General features: G+C 37.3%; 3 protein-coding genes and 1 long non-coding RNA gene across 7 annotated transcripts; 1 reads left to right on the top strand and 3 right to left on the bottom strand.

Annotated features, from left to right (window-relative positions):
• Positions 1-405: 405 nt before the first annotated feature.
• On the bottom strand, positions 406-1,907 carry LOC111481280. The gene is made up of 3 exons (XR_002718025.1): positions 1,700-1,907; positions 1,309-1,374; positions 406-748 (listed from the first exon to the last, which is right to left on the bottom strand). It is a non-coding gene; the product is annotated as an uncharacterized LOC111481280 (long non-coding RNA).
• Positions 1,908-2,135: 228 nt separating this feature from the next.
• LOC111481276 lies at positions 2,136-7,766 on the top strand. 2 transcript variants are annotated; one of them, XM_023126692.1, is made up of 8 exons: positions 2,136-2,465; positions 4,146-4,372; positions 4,742-5,353; positions 6,144-6,331; positions 6,460-6,698; positions 6,784-6,983; positions 7,164-7,289; positions 7,383-7,766. In XM_023126692.1, the coding sequence occupies exons 2-8, from the start codon at positions 4,217-4,219 to the stop codon at positions 7,479-7,481; spliced, it is 1,620 nt and encodes a 539-aa protein (XP_022982460.1). In that variant the 5' UTR covers positions 2,136-2,465; positions 4,146-4,216; the 3' UTR covers positions 7,482-7,766. The 2 variants fall into 2 exon arrangements, with proteins under 2 accessions (XP_022982460.1, XP_022982458.1); XM_023126690.1 differs by having other exon boundaries at positions 2,139-2,465; positions 4,202-4,372.
• Positions 7,767-7,939: 173 nt separating this feature from the next.
• On the bottom strand, positions 7,940-10,113 carry LOC111481279. The gene is made up of 2 exons (XM_023126698.1): positions 9,675-10,113; positions 7,940-8,236 (listed from the first exon to the last, which is right to left on the bottom strand). Exons 1-2 carry the CDS (start codon positions 10,029-10,031, stop codon positions 8,210-8,212), a joined length of 384 nt encoding a protein of 127 aa, XP_022982466.1. The 5' UTR covers positions 10,032-10,113; the 3' UTR covers positions 7,940-8,209.
• A 336-nt stretch (positions 10,114-10,449) lies between these two features.
• On the bottom strand, positions 10,450-14,286 carry LOC111480916 (protein IQ-DOMAIN 32-like). 3 transcript variants are annotated; one of them, XM_023126151.1, is made up of 7 exons: positions 13,982-14,279; positions 13,300-13,620; positions 13,014-13,214; positions 12,781-12,858; positions 11,412-12,687; positions 11,055-11,342; positions 10,450-10,871 (listed from the first exon to the last, which is right to left on the bottom strand). In XM_023126151.1, the coding sequence occupies exons 1-7, from the start codon at positions 14,060-14,062 to the stop codon at positions 10,852-10,854; spliced, it is 2,265 nt and encodes a 754-aa protein (XP_022981919.1). In that variant the 5' UTR covers positions 14,063-14,279; the 3' UTR covers positions 10,450-10,851. The 3 variants fall into 3 exon arrangements, with proteins under 3 accessions (XP_022981919.1, XP_022981918.1, XP_022981920.1); XM_023126150.1 differs by having other exon boundaries at positions 11,055-12,687; positions 13,982-14,286; XM_023126152.1 differs by lacking the exon at positions 10,450-10,871 and having other exon boundaries at positions 11,248-11,337.
• Between the last annotated feature and the right edge of the window lie 1,676 nt (positions 14,287-15,962).

Genomic DNA, 15,962 nt, shown 5'->3' with positions numbered 1-15,962 from the left:
CAGCCACTAGCCATGGCCCCGCCCCAAATTTAGAATGATACCCATATGACTTTCAACTGGGTATCCATATCTTTATTGCCTGTCTTTCATTTGCATATTTCCATTGTCTAGAGACTTTATAGTAGATATTATATCTAGAGTTTTTTCCTCATACACTGCCTAGTTTTTCCAAGCTTGAACTCCTAGTTTAATTATGATCCTCTTTAAACTAAATGCTCAACTTTATGTTAGATTAGGAATTGAACATAGGCCAGCCACATTCTAGTTTCTCCCTAGCCAAATATCTATTTTCGAGAACCTATGAGCATGTTTGCAAACCTTTCTTAGAACACGACCCTTGAGAAAAGAGAGATCAAATCCATTCATAAGTTGAAACTTGAAAGTGAAAGTAGAGTGATATTGAGATAGCCAAATCTCAAACGAGTCTATTTATCAGGATGATGTATGACTTTTATTTCAAGAACATCCATCTCATTGGCAGATTTGCCATTCGAACTGAACAATTAAACATACACCATGCATCATTTGCAATACCAACATCGTTTAAACAAAAAAAATTATTTTCTTCCAGCAGTAAAAACCAGAATCTAATATATATCAAGCCAAAAATCACATTTCTCCAATCAACGATCAGAATCTCTGCCTATGCTGTAATTTCCATCTCTTCCATTGCTACAAGCTACATTAGTAAATGCGTTCATCAATGATGGGCTTTGGCTGCAGCTTTCGCATGAGACTTGGCCTTTGCCTGGCAAGGGCACAAGAATACAACCAAAAGATACGTTCTTAGACAATTGCATTCATATTCTATACAGATAACTGAATAAGGGACATAAGACGGTCTATGATTCATGAGCATGCGTGCCTAATTTTTGTCTTAACCAAAACAAATAACATAGCACGGTAGTTGGCGAAACCAGAACCAATGTTCTTAGCTAAATGTTTCTAACTACACAACCAATGTTCTTAAAAAAAAAAAAATTCTTTTCAAATTTGGGTCGTGATTTCCAGCAAGACTTCTTAAACTAGAAATGCCGACGGAAATCATGGCAGCGAAGAAATCTGTTCTCCAAAAGAAAACAAGTTAAAAACCATCAAATAAACAGATTACATGAAATCTGGTGATAACGTTGAATTCATATGAATGAACGAGTGAAAGGGTCACAATAATATTTACAAACTTGCAATAAACATGGAATTGATTCCTAGACAGAGACACCAAACAATCAAACCCATGCACAACAAAAATAACCATTTCAATGAATTTACAAACAGGAAAGGCTGGAAAAACAGTTGATTCCAATTTACCTTCAGAACCTTGAGTTTAATGCTTCCGTAAACCAAACCAAAGGTGAATGTTGATGCACGAGCTACCTGTGTAAATCAATACCCAAAAAAATTGGCACATAAAAAAAAAGTTTTAGAATCTAAAATGAACCGACCCAAGAAAGGACTTAAAAATGATAATGAAGAAATACAACGAAGAACATAAAAAAGTTCAATCGCAGATATCCACTCGCACCAATTATCACACGATAGAGAATTCTAAACGAACAAATCTAAATGCATTCAATTATCGCTGTAACTTCCGAGAAAAAGGGTGGATACAGCACATGAGAGGGATCGAAGTAAATACAAATCGGAAATAAGAAATAACGTAGTTAAGCAGATGATTATAGGCTAAAGAAAAGGCATATACCAGTGCGAGAGTGCTGGTGCCGGAGTAAGGGCCAGGAGGGGGCGCCATTAGATGTAAATGATGATATCAATCTCAACGCAGAAATGCTCGGATTCGTCTCCTTCGAGTGCCACGAGTTCCTCTTTCCCACCTGGATCATAAAAAGCCCTAATTTCCTCTGCAATTTCGGATCCGTAGCACCTGTCAAGGCTGACGTGTACCCGAATATCGAGCTCAAATTAATGGAGGGTAATTTTGTTAAATAACCTCCCTACATGGGCTAAAGTTGTAATATTATCATATCTATTATTCTAATATATATTAAATAAATCATCAATTTACATTTTATGGCTTAAAAAAGGGTACATTTGGCATTTAAATCATAATCCTTATTATTTTTTTTAATCACAAAAAGTAATATTACAATTATGTCCTATTGTTGTTGAATCGAACCTAATCAAAGAAAACGAAAGGAAAATAATAGTTTTTTTTCGTTCAATCCCAATGTCTTTCCCTTGTTACAGTGCACGTAGAATCCAGAAGCCTTACGCGGTGCCACGTCTTACATCGATTCCAGTTTACCGGTAATTGATAAAGAAATGAATCGAAGGAAGGAACAAGACGCTAAGGTGGATCAGTGAACGGTGCCTTTTCGTCAGATGAAGAAGCCATCGCTCTCAAGTCCTTGATGGTGCACTCAACTTACAGCATTTCATTAGATTGAAGGATACTTGCGTCCACGGCAGCAGAGATAAGATTCGCATACTGCTCAATTTCTCCCCGTCAGGTTTACTCCTCTGACTTATCTAATCCTCCTTTCTTCCTTCCGAGTCTTTTATCATTTGTATCATATTACTCTTGCATCTCTTCTCGCTTTGAGTTTCTGAAATGTGTTGCTCGGTTGAAGTTAAATTCTCATAGTTCATTAGTTTTCTTCGTATGAGCTCTTTTTGTTGTTAATTGAATCGTGGCGGTCGTTTCTTTCTTCAGGAGGAAGATGACAGATTCATCCGATTCCAAATCTTTCTCTCTTTGCTTTTCTAAATTTGGCTACATATCTGAAGCGCGAGTACCTTTCTTGTTTTATTATTATTTTTTTTATTTTTCAATTGACGGCTGTAATGGCTGGTATCACGTTCTGTGGTATAATCACTCTGCTATTGGACCTTAAAGCATTCTAACACTAAGAGAAATGGAAAAACCTTTATGTCATTGAAGCTAAAAAGGAAACGAAAACATTCTTTATCATTTTTTAGTGAAGATTAAAGAACTCTAGCTTGATCCATCTCCATCCGCGCTATACTTAACTTTATTTCGATCTCCTATTTTTGAACTCTTTTGGATCCAATTGTGAAATGGACAGTCTGATTGTATCGAATTGGAGCATATATTTTTCTTTTTATACTCTACTTTATTTCGATCTCCTGTTTTTGTACTTTTTTTTATTTTTGACATCTCTATTCTTTTAATTCCTATGACTACTTAGTATTTGCGATGTTGGTTTATTAATTTGTATTTATTATGTCTCTTAGTGATTGGCTGTAATTTCTTCTGGTGTTAACATGAACATCTTGGGAAAAAATTGGTCTATTTTTTATATTTTTAATTAATTTATCTTCCTTGTCATGTTTAAAGTACAGTGTCTGATATTGTAACTTCTGATGATACATTTAGGATTTTTTAACTGTGAGTTCCAAAGAAGTATCTGTAATTATCAAACTAATTAAGGATATTTGTGAGTTGTGACAGTATTTTATATTCTTACGACTGCATTAGTATTCTTCTAGCAGTGACTTGACATCATGTGATTGGTTGTAGCAGAAATCCTTTCTATCCACTACTAATCATTGGCTTTGTGTGGCAAAGATGCAACTTGACTACTTCCAATCTCGTACTTCATATCACATATTTATCGCGTTAACATGCTTGTCCCATTTAGTGGATTTTTTAGTCTTCACTCTTCTCTTGATTCAGTTAATTTAGCATAGAGATGTTGCTTTTATCAAGGAAATGCTGCCCTTCGGAATTTTAGCATTTAACTCCCAAATTATCTTCCTTGTAGTTTTTCCAATATTTGCAGGTTTATTACTTTTCTTGATAATGTTGAGGTGTATAAACATTTTTTTTCCTCTTCTTGTTGCAGAAGTCATAATGAGATTTTTATGAAGCTTGTTTTTCTGTAAGATGTTTATACTCGTTGAATATCAAAATGAAATGGACATTGGTTTGCCTTCTTAATATTCTTCTCTTGGACTTATAATTTTGCATCCATGGCCTTAAATCATCCATATTTTATTCAATTTATCACTATCTAGAAAACATGTTTTTTGTTTCGTTATTGTCAATATTGTCTTACTTTAAATTGCTGCTACTTTATTTACAATCACTCATGAGATAGGTTTATGATTAAATTCTTGATATCGTACAGAAAAATAAGCAGGTACACAGTTGACTCTTTCTATGTCAGGTACATACAGTGGTTAAATAGACAATAACTGGATATTATATTTGTTCAATCCCCAGTATTATTGATCAACAATGGGCGCATCAACCTCAACAGAGAAATGGGTTCCTGATGACCAAAAAGAGGCTGAAGCCCTAGCAGCTTCAACGGGAGCTCTTCCTCAGCTTCAGAGTGCATTCTCTAAACTGGCGGATCTCCAAACAAGTGCAATTCCTTTCGAATCCTTACAGGCAATATTCTAAACTATATTGGATGACCTGTAAAAGTAAAAGTAAAAGTATTGTATTGTAGATTTGAAATCACTGTTCATAATTTCAATGGTTTGAGGAGGGAGACAATTTCAATTATTCTATTGCGAAAGTTTTCTAAACATATTTTTTTTTCACAGAAATCTGCTTCCACCAACTAGAAAACTGTTTTCCACAAACAATTCCGACAAACTACCCCTAGATTTTAGACCCCTTAATTCCCTTCCTCCCTCCAGATCTTAGAACATGTCGAGCATGAACAATGGCCGCATTGGTTGAGACTTGATTTTTTTAATTATTTGTTCATTCTTCATGTTTGCAATTTTCTTTTGACGTGTAGTTTGGTTTCAGAAATGCTTCTTTTTAGGTTATAAAAACCGAACCCAAGAAACTTCTGTGGTGCCTGAATCCTTTCCAGCCATCCTAGACTGTATAGGCTCAACGATAGCTGAACTATTGTTCATTCCAGAGGAAGGAGGAGTTACCTGGGTTGAATTTCTCAAGGGCTACAACAAATGTTGTGGAAATATATCTGCATCTGTGTTGCTTAATACATTAATTAGGGTATTTGATGCTACGATGGTAAAGGCAGGACTCCCTTCAAAATTGGAGGTTACTTCCCTGGAGGATGAATTTAAGATCAGTGGCTTCCTTCTTTCCAGTGATATTCTTATGCTTCTTTGGTTGTGTTGGACCATGTCTTGGGATTCTAGTACTTTCAAAGTCTTTGGTTCAAATTCAAATTTGTTTTTGCCGGATATTAATAATCTGGTGCTGTCATCGGTGTCATCATGTGCTGAAGCTGGCAATACTGTAAGCATTTGGGACTGCGATATCTTAGGTTTGGCAGTTGAAGTACCTGTTGGAAAATTTCTTCCTTGGGCAGTGAAAACTGTTCCTAGTCTTCCAGATGGATTTTCACATTTTGTACATGCAAGAATTCTTCAAGCTCCTACTCAAGAGGTAACTGATTCCTTTCTTAAGTCAAATGGCTTTAAATCCATAGGCTGACACTTCAAGGTATTACATTTCTTTACTAGGTTGAAATATGGTTTCTGATAAAGTGCCTTTAGAATCTGTTATATCTCTGCAGACTTATCTGCAGAGGTGCTCTGGTATTGAGCGAGTTGTAAACTTATTAACGAAGGAAGAGGCAATCAACTGTATTATATATCATTCAATCAATAATAATACTAAAAAAGAGATCAATGTCCTTCAATATAGAGATGTGTTCATCCACCGATTATTATTAATTGCATTAAAATTATTGAATATTTCTATGATGTCTTGTTTTACAATTTACAATGCAGCTCCTGGCTGATTAGCGCTACTTCTACCTTCTTGTTCTGGTGACTTTAAATTCAGTTTGTTATTGTTCTTTCATTGATATTAGCACATATTTGAGGTTATAATCTAGGTCTAATCTCTCTTGAATGAACTTCGGTGTTATTCTCTATATTCCAGAGACCTGTTTTTAGTCCTTCCAAATTAGATGTGATGCTCATTCATAGGACATATTATGATGTATTGTTCTTTAAAATTAGATGCGATTACTGTTCCTAGGTTATATATTATTACTTATTAGCACATGAATTTAGGCTAATATTTCATGCTGAGTTGTAGAACGTAAATATTTTCCACTTCAAGATTGGTATTTTGAGAAAGGATATTGTTAAATCTTGTGTCTTGAAAATAAATTGTTTTCTATGGAGGACACTAGTTGACCTTCCCTTTTCTGGTTGGTCAATGATAGGTCGGAGTGGAGTCATCAAGTTCATTAGCTGCAGATATTGCCTCACCTGAGACATCAAGTTCCTATGTTCTCACCCGTGGAACAGCATGGGCAGTTTCCCTTTCACAAAGAGGTTGTATAAGGGAAGAGATATCAAAAATATGTTTTGTAACCAGTGGCGATGGAAATTATGAACACCTCCTTTATAGGTATGAATTCGAGTCTTCCCTGGATTGTTGTTTGTTGAAACACTCTTTCCCATCGACAGTTTCAGAATGCATGTCAGATATGCATGATGCAATTTAAGGATGTATTTGTATTCTTCTATTTATTGTAGGTCGTCACTTCATGGAAGAGGCTTAAATAGATTCTGGTCAAACATCGAAGGCTACCATGGCCCTTTGTTTGTGGTTGTTCATGCTGAATCTGTAGACACTCGTGACGATAGCACCAATGAATTGAAATGGACTGTTGGTGTACTGACATTCCAAGGTTTTGAAAATAAGGATCAGTTCTATGGAGGAGGAGGAAATATCTATGCTCTTAGCCCTGTTTTTCATGTCTATTCACCTACTGGTAGGATGATGTGGTGGTGAGGTTCTTCCAGGTTCTCTTGTTTGCCAAATATTTTTTTGGACTGACTTCAAATAATTATTTACAGGGAAGGAAAAGAACTTTGTCTATAGCCACTTGCATCCCTCTGCAAAGGTTTATGAGCCACATCCGAAGCCCGTTGGAATTGCATTTGGGGGAACTACTGGAAATGAAAGAATATTTATTGATGAAGACTTTGCCAGGGTTACTGTTCGCCATCACGTGGTCGACAAGACTTACCAGCCTGGTCCTCTCTTCCCGGATCAGGTAGGAATAATATTCTATCCTAAATGTGAATCATTGAGTGTGAGCCTGAGATATTCTTATTTGTGATGGTTTATCCTCAGATAGATAGTTCAAAGATGAGAGAATATATCGACTAGATGTCTATTCCTTAGTCAAGCATGCTACTTACCAATTTTCAATTATGATTCAAATAAAACCCAGGGGTTCCTGCCTGTTGAAGCCTCCATTTTAGAAGTGGAAGCTTGGGGATTTGGCGGCTCTGCGGCCAAGGAAATCCAAAATTCGTATAAAAGGAGAGAGGAACTTTTCACTGAGCAGAGAAGAAGGGTAATGACTATTTGATTTAATCGAAATATTCAATTGTTTTAACGAGCAGAATATTGAAGTTAGCATCCATTTGGTTCCTTGAAATCTTTGCAGGTTGATTTAAAAACATTTGCGAGTTGGGAAGATTCACCGGAGAAGATGATGTTAGACATGATGTCGGACCCAAATGCAGTTCGACGAGAAGACCGTTAAAACAAGGATGAGTTGTTTTTGTTCATTATCATTGCTTGATGATCTCTACATTTGTCAGTAGCTTGATGGTGGCTGTACAGAAATCAATAAACTGCAAAACTATATGTAGTGTAATGTTTATGTGCCTATTTTCTCGGCGAAGCTGTCACATGCTTTGCCGTGAGATGGCATTATGGTCTCTGGCTTGTATCCATTACTATGCTTACACCATAATATTGAGAGGGACTGGAAGACTTTGAGAACAGTGTTTGCCATGATTATCAATGTTTTCAGGTGTTTCTTAAATCCTTGTGCAACTTCGTGAACTTGAAAAGAGATTTTAATCTTGCATTTCTATTCCTTCAAAATCGTAGAAACTCTTCCATCTTGGTGTTTGATATTCCAGAATCGGGCACCTACTGTGAACATTGTTCAATTTTCGACAACTTTGCACTGTTTATAAAAGCGTGAGATTTGGGTATCAGGAAACTTGTCACAAAGCATGTATTAGCAACAAGTTGTTATATGAATAAATAGCTCATGAAAAACAACACAGCATCCATGTTTAGAACTTGGTGCGGAAGGAGAAAACAATAGTAAACATCCGTAGGAAAAAACCTAGAACGAACAACCTCTCAGAGCCAGCAGCACATGTACTACTTGACGGAAATTGATAACTTGGTGCGAGGACAGAATGCACTCCCTCTTCTTTCAGGTACATCCGTAAGTTGATCAATTAAGACAAAGTGTTACTGCTTGTCTTCCGCTTTTCTTGGCTGCAACAGGAAGCACACGGTGTTAGGATTACATGAAATTCAAATGCAGGAACACATGCGAATGAAAGAACCTAAAAGATCAACTTACAAGCTCAGGAAAACAGATTTGTCACCCAACTTGGGTGTGTAAAAGTACACATGATACAGAGAGGAACTAACTAAAAGCTTGTAAATAGCCCAAAAGCACAAGCATACCATATAATCACATTCTGGATTTATTTGAACTTTTTTACCACCAATTCCAGAAAGGCATAAGAAACGAATAAGAAACGAGTATATATTGCAGATTTCAATGATTTCAAGAGAAATCTGCAACATGTGCTCGCTTTGTAAGTAAGAATTAGTGCCCTAGTGAGATTTTGCAGAATGGGAATACCAAATCAACATCAAGTTGTAGAACATCTGTTGCGTCCTTTGTATTTGAAGCAGCAGTTATTCGAATTCCTTATGATATGCAACCGAAACTTCTTGCGAATGGAAAAAGGGGCGGTTTGAATGTGGGGATGTTCTTATTTTACCCGAAGGGATTGAATTAGCAATACAACCGGTATTAAAGAAAAGATGGACCATCTGTCTTTTCAGAGCTATTGTCCCACTAAAACACCATAGCAAAAGGTTAACTAACTGTCCTCTTTTGCCTTTGTGCTTGATTGGTTCAAGGGTGAATTATGCGGATTCATTCAACAAACAGTCTCTTGAAACTATGACAGAAGCAGAGCCACAGCTGGAAGACTATATATTAGCACTTTAAACAAATAACAAGAAAATGGTTGCCGTTAACACAAATGGAGCTTTTAGACAAACACCTAATACAGAAGATCATCAGGGAAAAAGAGGAAAGAAGCAATTCCCACAGATTTGGATCACTTAGATTAACTTACTACGTGAGGCCTAGGAGAAAAACTTAGATTAACTGTACAACTCAAGGTGCGTAAAGACGAGAGATTTTCCAATGGGTCAGAAAAGTCAGTAAAACGAGAATACTAATCATCTGTAAGTTACTAGTAGAGTGTAGTTCATATCAATACACATGTTGTAACACTGTATGTTCTAGCGCAAAGGTAATTAGGGCAAACATTCGAGTCAAATGAATACCAAAACGCTAGCGCACTGCATAGGACAAGTGCCAATAAACATATCATCAATTTAAGTCCTTCTCAAATGCTAGTGCGGTTCACAAAATAATGCCAAACTCCACAACTCTTGAAAAGCAGAAGCGAAGCATTGGGTATTCTTCCAGGAAATTCAGTAGACAAGTACATGAAATGGTAAATATAAATGTTTGTAGTTGCAAAAACTTCATTCTAAAAAAAGAAAATCCATCAAACTCTTGGTGCACATAAGTTGTTCGACAAAATGCCACATGTAGTACCAAAATGAAACTCAAGCAGAAGAGGACAAAGAAATTTTCCCAGCAAGGGAGAACAAAAGCACGAACCTTGATACTGGGAGGAGGGTGATTAAGCTCCTCATCGGGAATAATAACCGGCCAAGTTTCTCCAGCTTCTCGAAACATTTGCTCGGTCTCAAGGAGTTGGCCCTTTTCAAGAATCCTAGTCCTGATTGTTTGAGCAGGAGTAGAGGTAGCGTCGAAAACCTCTTCGACTCCATTGACGAAGGTGACGGCGATCTGGGGCGGGTGGTCGTCGGTTCGGCGCTTGACGATCAACTGGCAAGCCGGGTTCGATTCCTTGGCCTTGCGAGCATTACACTGCGCCAAGAATTCCATGCAAGATGCCAAGCGTGGATCTAAGGCATTGAATTCGATTTTCACTTTGGAGAGGAACTTCAACATCGCGGCTTATTCCTTTCGCCTCAACCTTCCAACAAAAGTGATTGGGGCGAGCAAGAAGAAGGCTATGGAGGGGGGAGTAAGTTGGGGTTTATGACCGAAACGGAGAGTTTCTTGAGAAAAATTAATTGAAAATGTAATTCTTTTTCTTCCTCTCTTCACACCTTTAATTAAGTTTTGTGCTTAATTTTCTTTTTTCTGTTTATTAATCTCTATAATTTTAAATAATTTTCCACTTTTAAATTAATAATTGATAATTTTATTTATTGAGCTATATATATATATATATAATTAAAAGTTATTTTTTTTAAAAAAAAAAGATACACAACAAACCAGTGGAGGAAAATAGAAAAATTAATAGAAGGTTAAGAAGGAAATTGGATTTTGTTTAAAAGCCATTAAAAATATGATTTGAAGGTGCGATAGGGATAATATAACAGCTTCTATATAAGAATATAACAATAGTGATGAACATCAATGGATCATCAATCACAATGTACACAAACTTCTACAACAAACATTACAAATTGCAGTAATTTAAGGAACATGAATCATATATTCTGTAAAATGTTGGTGTTTGTAGACCCTTTTTCAGCTTACCTAAGTCCACGCATATACCCCAAATGCTCACCAACTCTATATGAGAATAATACCATGGTGACATTACTTGGGGCGGCGCAGCTTCAGAGTTGAGGAACAAAACAATGTTGGTCGCTAACAAGAACCAAATTCCACCATTCAGATTTAATGCAGTCATCATGTTGTCGGTTGCTGAGGTTGTGATTACTTCAAAAAATGTTGACCACAAAGCAGCCCCGATGATCTATCTTTGCCACTTCCTCTCTGAAAATTAGGATACCAACAATAGCCAGTAAGTCTCTATCCTCTTGTTTTTGCCTAATCTTTAACTTAGTGCAACCAATATTACATATTACAAGCAAAATAAATGTATAAATGTGTTTGTATGTGATTTTGAAAACTTCCTGATAAACCAACAACAACAAAAATCTTAAGAAGAAGGTTTACCATTTCCCTTTCCGCTCTTTTGTGCTTGAGACGTTGTTCGTTGGATTCGTGGTGACCCCTGCCTTCCATTGGCAACAGGAAAGGAATGCCGCTTCTTGATGTAGATTTCTTCATCTTGGACATCTGGACTGGATCTTGGAGAATTATTTAACTGCACCTTAGCTCTAGCAGATTCCGTAGCTCGCATGAAATGAGGGAGAGATTGATTGGAACTGCTTTCTCTCGACTCTTCTTCAATATGATCAGGTCTTGCTGAACTAAAGGAATTGCGCCTCTTTTCAATCTTATCTTTAGGAAAAGGTTCCGAGTTATTGGGCGAGTCAACGTTGCAATGAAGATTCGAGGGTGATTTCTTACCAGCAGTGAGGGACTTGCGCTTCGGATTGCTTCTGCTCATATCTATTTTTCTCTTATTAGATTTTGTAGAGACCTGACTTGAAGGTGTTCCTTGGGATTCCAGAATAGTAATATGGCTTCTTGGAGAGGCTGATGGGGATAGCCTACAATTGCCTGTTTCAATATCCTGTTCTCCCTGCAGAACTGATGCATTTACATCTGGCTTAACTTCTTTTTTAGCAGAGTCCACAGTTATTTTATCGATGGATTCGACAACACCAGGCTTTTCTGGAGACCCCAACAAAACAGGTTGAAATAAGTTTGACACTTGACTGGAGGGAGCACTACCCACGTCAATTTCTGTGCTCTTATTGCTGCTCTGATCATGGACACATATCTCTGTTACATTGGTTTCATGCTCATATTCAAAGGCACCAGCTTCAGATAAATCAGGTGAATCAAGAGTAGAGGTAATAGAAAGCTCGGTCCCACATTCAGAGCCACCAGCTCGAATAGTCCTGGGTCCATTTGTGATGAAGTCCTCTGTAGTGGACACCTCCTCCGTCTTTAGAGAAGTAGCTGATGCAGATGAGATAGCACCAATACAAGACTCGGCCCCGGTTTCTTGATATGATGAACTGATTGATCTACCTGAAGTTTCCATCGAACTCAGCTCTTGAAATTTGGATTGGGCAGCAATGAATGCTGGGTTACTTGCCCTTCTTGAACCAAAGATAGTTTTTTTCTCCTTCAGCTCTAGTTGATCTGAGGAAAACGTCCCAGTCGATGTTTTGTTTTGCTGGAATTCGGTTCCAAGATCCTCTTTATGAGGGTTATACTGTAACTGAGAATCTGCCACCAATCGCATCCTCTGATCTGGGAGAGAATTTGCTTCCATCAAGGTTTCTTTCACATTTGAGACACCTGCGTCCTCAAACCATGTCTTCTCCAACATGGAAGAGGTAACCTGACATGGCTGAAACTCTGTATTGTCCATATCATAAGTAATCAAGTTATCTTCACTTTCAGAATGCACTACTGATTCCTCATTGCTGGATCTTGAATCAGCTGACTTGCAAAGAACATTAGAGTCAATCTCAGCACTAGCTTCAGATGCGTGAACGTTTTCTTCCTTCTCTTTTCCTTGTTCTCCTGTCATGAACTCTGCTTCCTTTAACTCCAGAACATCGACCGATGAGATAGATGTCCATCTCTCCAACCATTTCCAAGTAGTCTCAGATTTAGAACAACAGTAACTAACGTTGATAGGTCTCGTGGTCGGTGTAGACTCAAGCAGCTTCAAATAAAGTACACATCAGTTTTATCGAATGTAAGTATGTAATGTTTACATGGTGCTTACTCAACAAATCGCAGTTACATAGAAGAATACCTGCCGAACGAAGCTATTGCTAAGTAGTTTCTCAATTGAAACGTAAGTCCCACTTGATTTTCTCAACTTTTCCTTCTCCTGAAACACGAGATACAAAATAAAGATGAGGCAGCATGAGTATTCTTTCGTTATCGATGCCTTCATCCAAAATAGATTTATAAGATAATGTGAAGCCAAGAACGGTCTGCATATTTTTGAAAGTCAAAAATCAAATCTGAGTAAAGTTGGGTTACCAAGGTCTTATAACTATGGCTATCCTTCGTATGTGATCGTTCAACTGCCGAACGGGCACAACATGCACGCACAAGAGCTTGCATTTTGATAATGGCCTGAATACAACGAAGAGTTTCAATGGCATGTTTCCTAACCAAGTGCCCTCGGATAGCAGCTTGCAACTTAACCACATTCTTCAGCATCAGAAGCTTTCTTCGGGCCTGCAAGAGAAGTTAATAAGTATAGGGACAAGGACAGAGAAGGGTTATAATATCTAATCTAAAACATAAGAAAAATATAACCCACCAACAGCCCTCTAATAACACTCTGGATGATAATAGCGCTGCGTTCCTCCAGCTCAATATCAACTTTACTCTCCTTTTGAATGACATCAACAGCTTCAGATTCCTTAAGATTTTCAGTACTCGGTATTTGAGGTTTCTCGGTTGCGCACTGCAAACCAGCATCTTTTTCTAATGTACAACCATTGGTTGGTTGCTGGAAGTTATTAAAGCTCTCTCTATTTCCAGGAGAAGGGATCTCAGCTATCACAGTGTTACTCAGCACTCGTTGCCGGCTCGATCTCTTTCGAAAACTCCAGCCTTGCTTGTCATTCAAACGCTTACTCTGCATAAATACAAACCAAGTCCATATCACCTAAAATACAAATGCTACATGATAAAATGACCAACCATACATGATCCAAGGTCATATCGCAAGAAATGAACAAAAGAGATGAGCAAGCACAATACTCAATCCCTAAACCCCTAATTGCATTGCAAATCTCCACTGAAATTCCTTTTTCAATTCCAATGATGAGAGAAACAAACTCGATCATGAAGTTACCAAAACTAATGCAGTAGAACACAAATTCTCAGTAAACTCGATGAGAATAAGCACATTGTCCATTTCTACTAAGTATACCAAACTTAGAGCATTAAGTCGAACTACAGAGATACGAAAGTTCAGAAAGCAATGAGATGAATACCTCAGAAATATGATTATCATCTTTCTCCCTAGAATCGCCACCGCACGCGATTATCTTAAAGCAAGAAGTAGACTTCCCCATAGCTTCTCACACTACCAAGCTTTCCCCGATTCTCTCACGGATCTAGGACACCAAAAACAGAACCTCCAACACCGCGCTAGACTAGAATCGAGAGCAGGAAGAAAGAGGAATCCGGAACTCAAAAGCCACTCCAATTCGACAAAATTCAGCCTTTTGAAGTCCGCGGAAGTCGTATTGCAGAAGGACGAGAGTGAGGAAGCCGAGGGAAGAAAGGCCACTGCACCCTTTCAAATATTGCAGATAAAATTATTTTAAAAAAACTCAACTCTCCAATATCTCGACAATTACTCGCGAGATATTTAGTTTACCAAGTCAATATCGTTTCCATTAATTTTATTGAGATATCACGTGGTTAAAATACGAGCCACCGCCAATGCTTCCCCCAATATATATATATATATATATATACTCCCATAGTTTCAATTATATGATAAAATTATTGGGTCTATAATATGAGCAATAATAAATCAAATAATGAATTGAATTAAATAATACGGGGAAGCTATAGAAATGAAAAGATATTAGATGGGACGGGAAATCTCTATATTAATGTCATTAATTTTGTATCATATTCAGATGGAGAAAAATAAAACTAAAAATAAATAGTTAAATATTAAAGGGAAATAGTAAAAAAAAAATAATAATAATGGAAATTAATATTGAGATTGAGACCAATCATTTAGTGCCACATGTGCGAGATGAGAAGATTGGAAATGCAGGAGACAGGAAATGTGTGACAGGATAATACGGACAACAAACACTGGCAGACATAGACGAGTAATTCATATTGGAGGCTCTGGCTGTAGCTCTACTCGGAGACCAATTATTGTTTTTTCGTCCATTTTTTAAAAATTCATTTAAAACTCTAATATACATTTAATTATAAAAACTAAATTATAATTTAAAGATGGAAAGTTTTGAAATAAATGAGTTGTCCCTATATATATATATATTTTCCATCAAATTAGAATTATGTGGGTGTGGTAGGGAACCTCTTCCTACTACTCACCAGCCAGTAGCCGGTAATAACGCCAATTAATCACCCACGACTCCACAAACCGCATCCACACACATACATGTGTGTGACATTAATGGTCATAATATACGAATCTAACCATAATGTCTCTTGTCACATCAAAAAAAAAAAAATTGTACAAATATCCAAAATCAGTAATAGTCCAACTCTACTAGTAGATATTGTCTTAGTTGGGCTTGGACTTTCCCTTTCGAGTTTTTTTCTCAAAATTTTTAAAATGCGTACTCTTATGAACAATGTTTCTTTCTCCATCCATGTAAGATCTTACAATTCACCCCCTTCGAATCCCAGCGTCTTCGCTGACACTCGTTATCTTCCTTAACCAATGTGGGACCCTCCAATCTACCCCCCTTCGAACTCCAGCGTCCTTGCTGGCACTCGTTCTCATCCCCAACTGATGTGGGATCTCACAATACACCCTCTTTGGACCCCAACGTCCTCATTGACACTTGTTTCCTACTCCAATCCACCTCCCCCTTCAGATCCCAGCATCCTTACTAACACACTACTCCTACGAGGCTCACCCTCGTTAGCACATCATCCGGTGTCTGGCTCTGATACCATTAGTAATAGTCCAAGCTCACCGCTAGTAAATATTATCTTTTTTGGGTTTTCCTTTCCGAGCTTCCCATCAAGATTTTAAAAACGTATTTGTTAGAGAGAGAGATTTACAAACCTTTATAAGAAATGTTTCGTTGTTCTCCTCACAGATTGATATGGATCTCACATTATAAATTTTAGTAAATTATTTAATGAAGCAAAATGGGGGATTTAATAAAGGATTTGGAGTTGAAATGAAGCAAAATGGTGGTGACAAGAGAGACAATAATTGTTTTAGCGAAGAATGTTTGAAGAACCAACAAG

This window comes from Cucurbita maxima, unplaced genomic scaffold (genome assembly GCF_002738345.1).
Source record: "Cucurbita maxima cultivar Rimu unplaced genomic scaffold, Cmax_1.0 Cma_Scf00006, whole genome shotgun sequence".
Lineage (NCBI taxonomy): Eukaryota > Viridiplantae > Streptophyta > Magnoliopsida > Cucurbitales > Cucurbitaceae > Cucurbita > Cucurbita maxima.
Note: the sequence above shows the minus strand (reverse complement) of the source record. Positions and strands in the feature narration are given on the sequence as shown.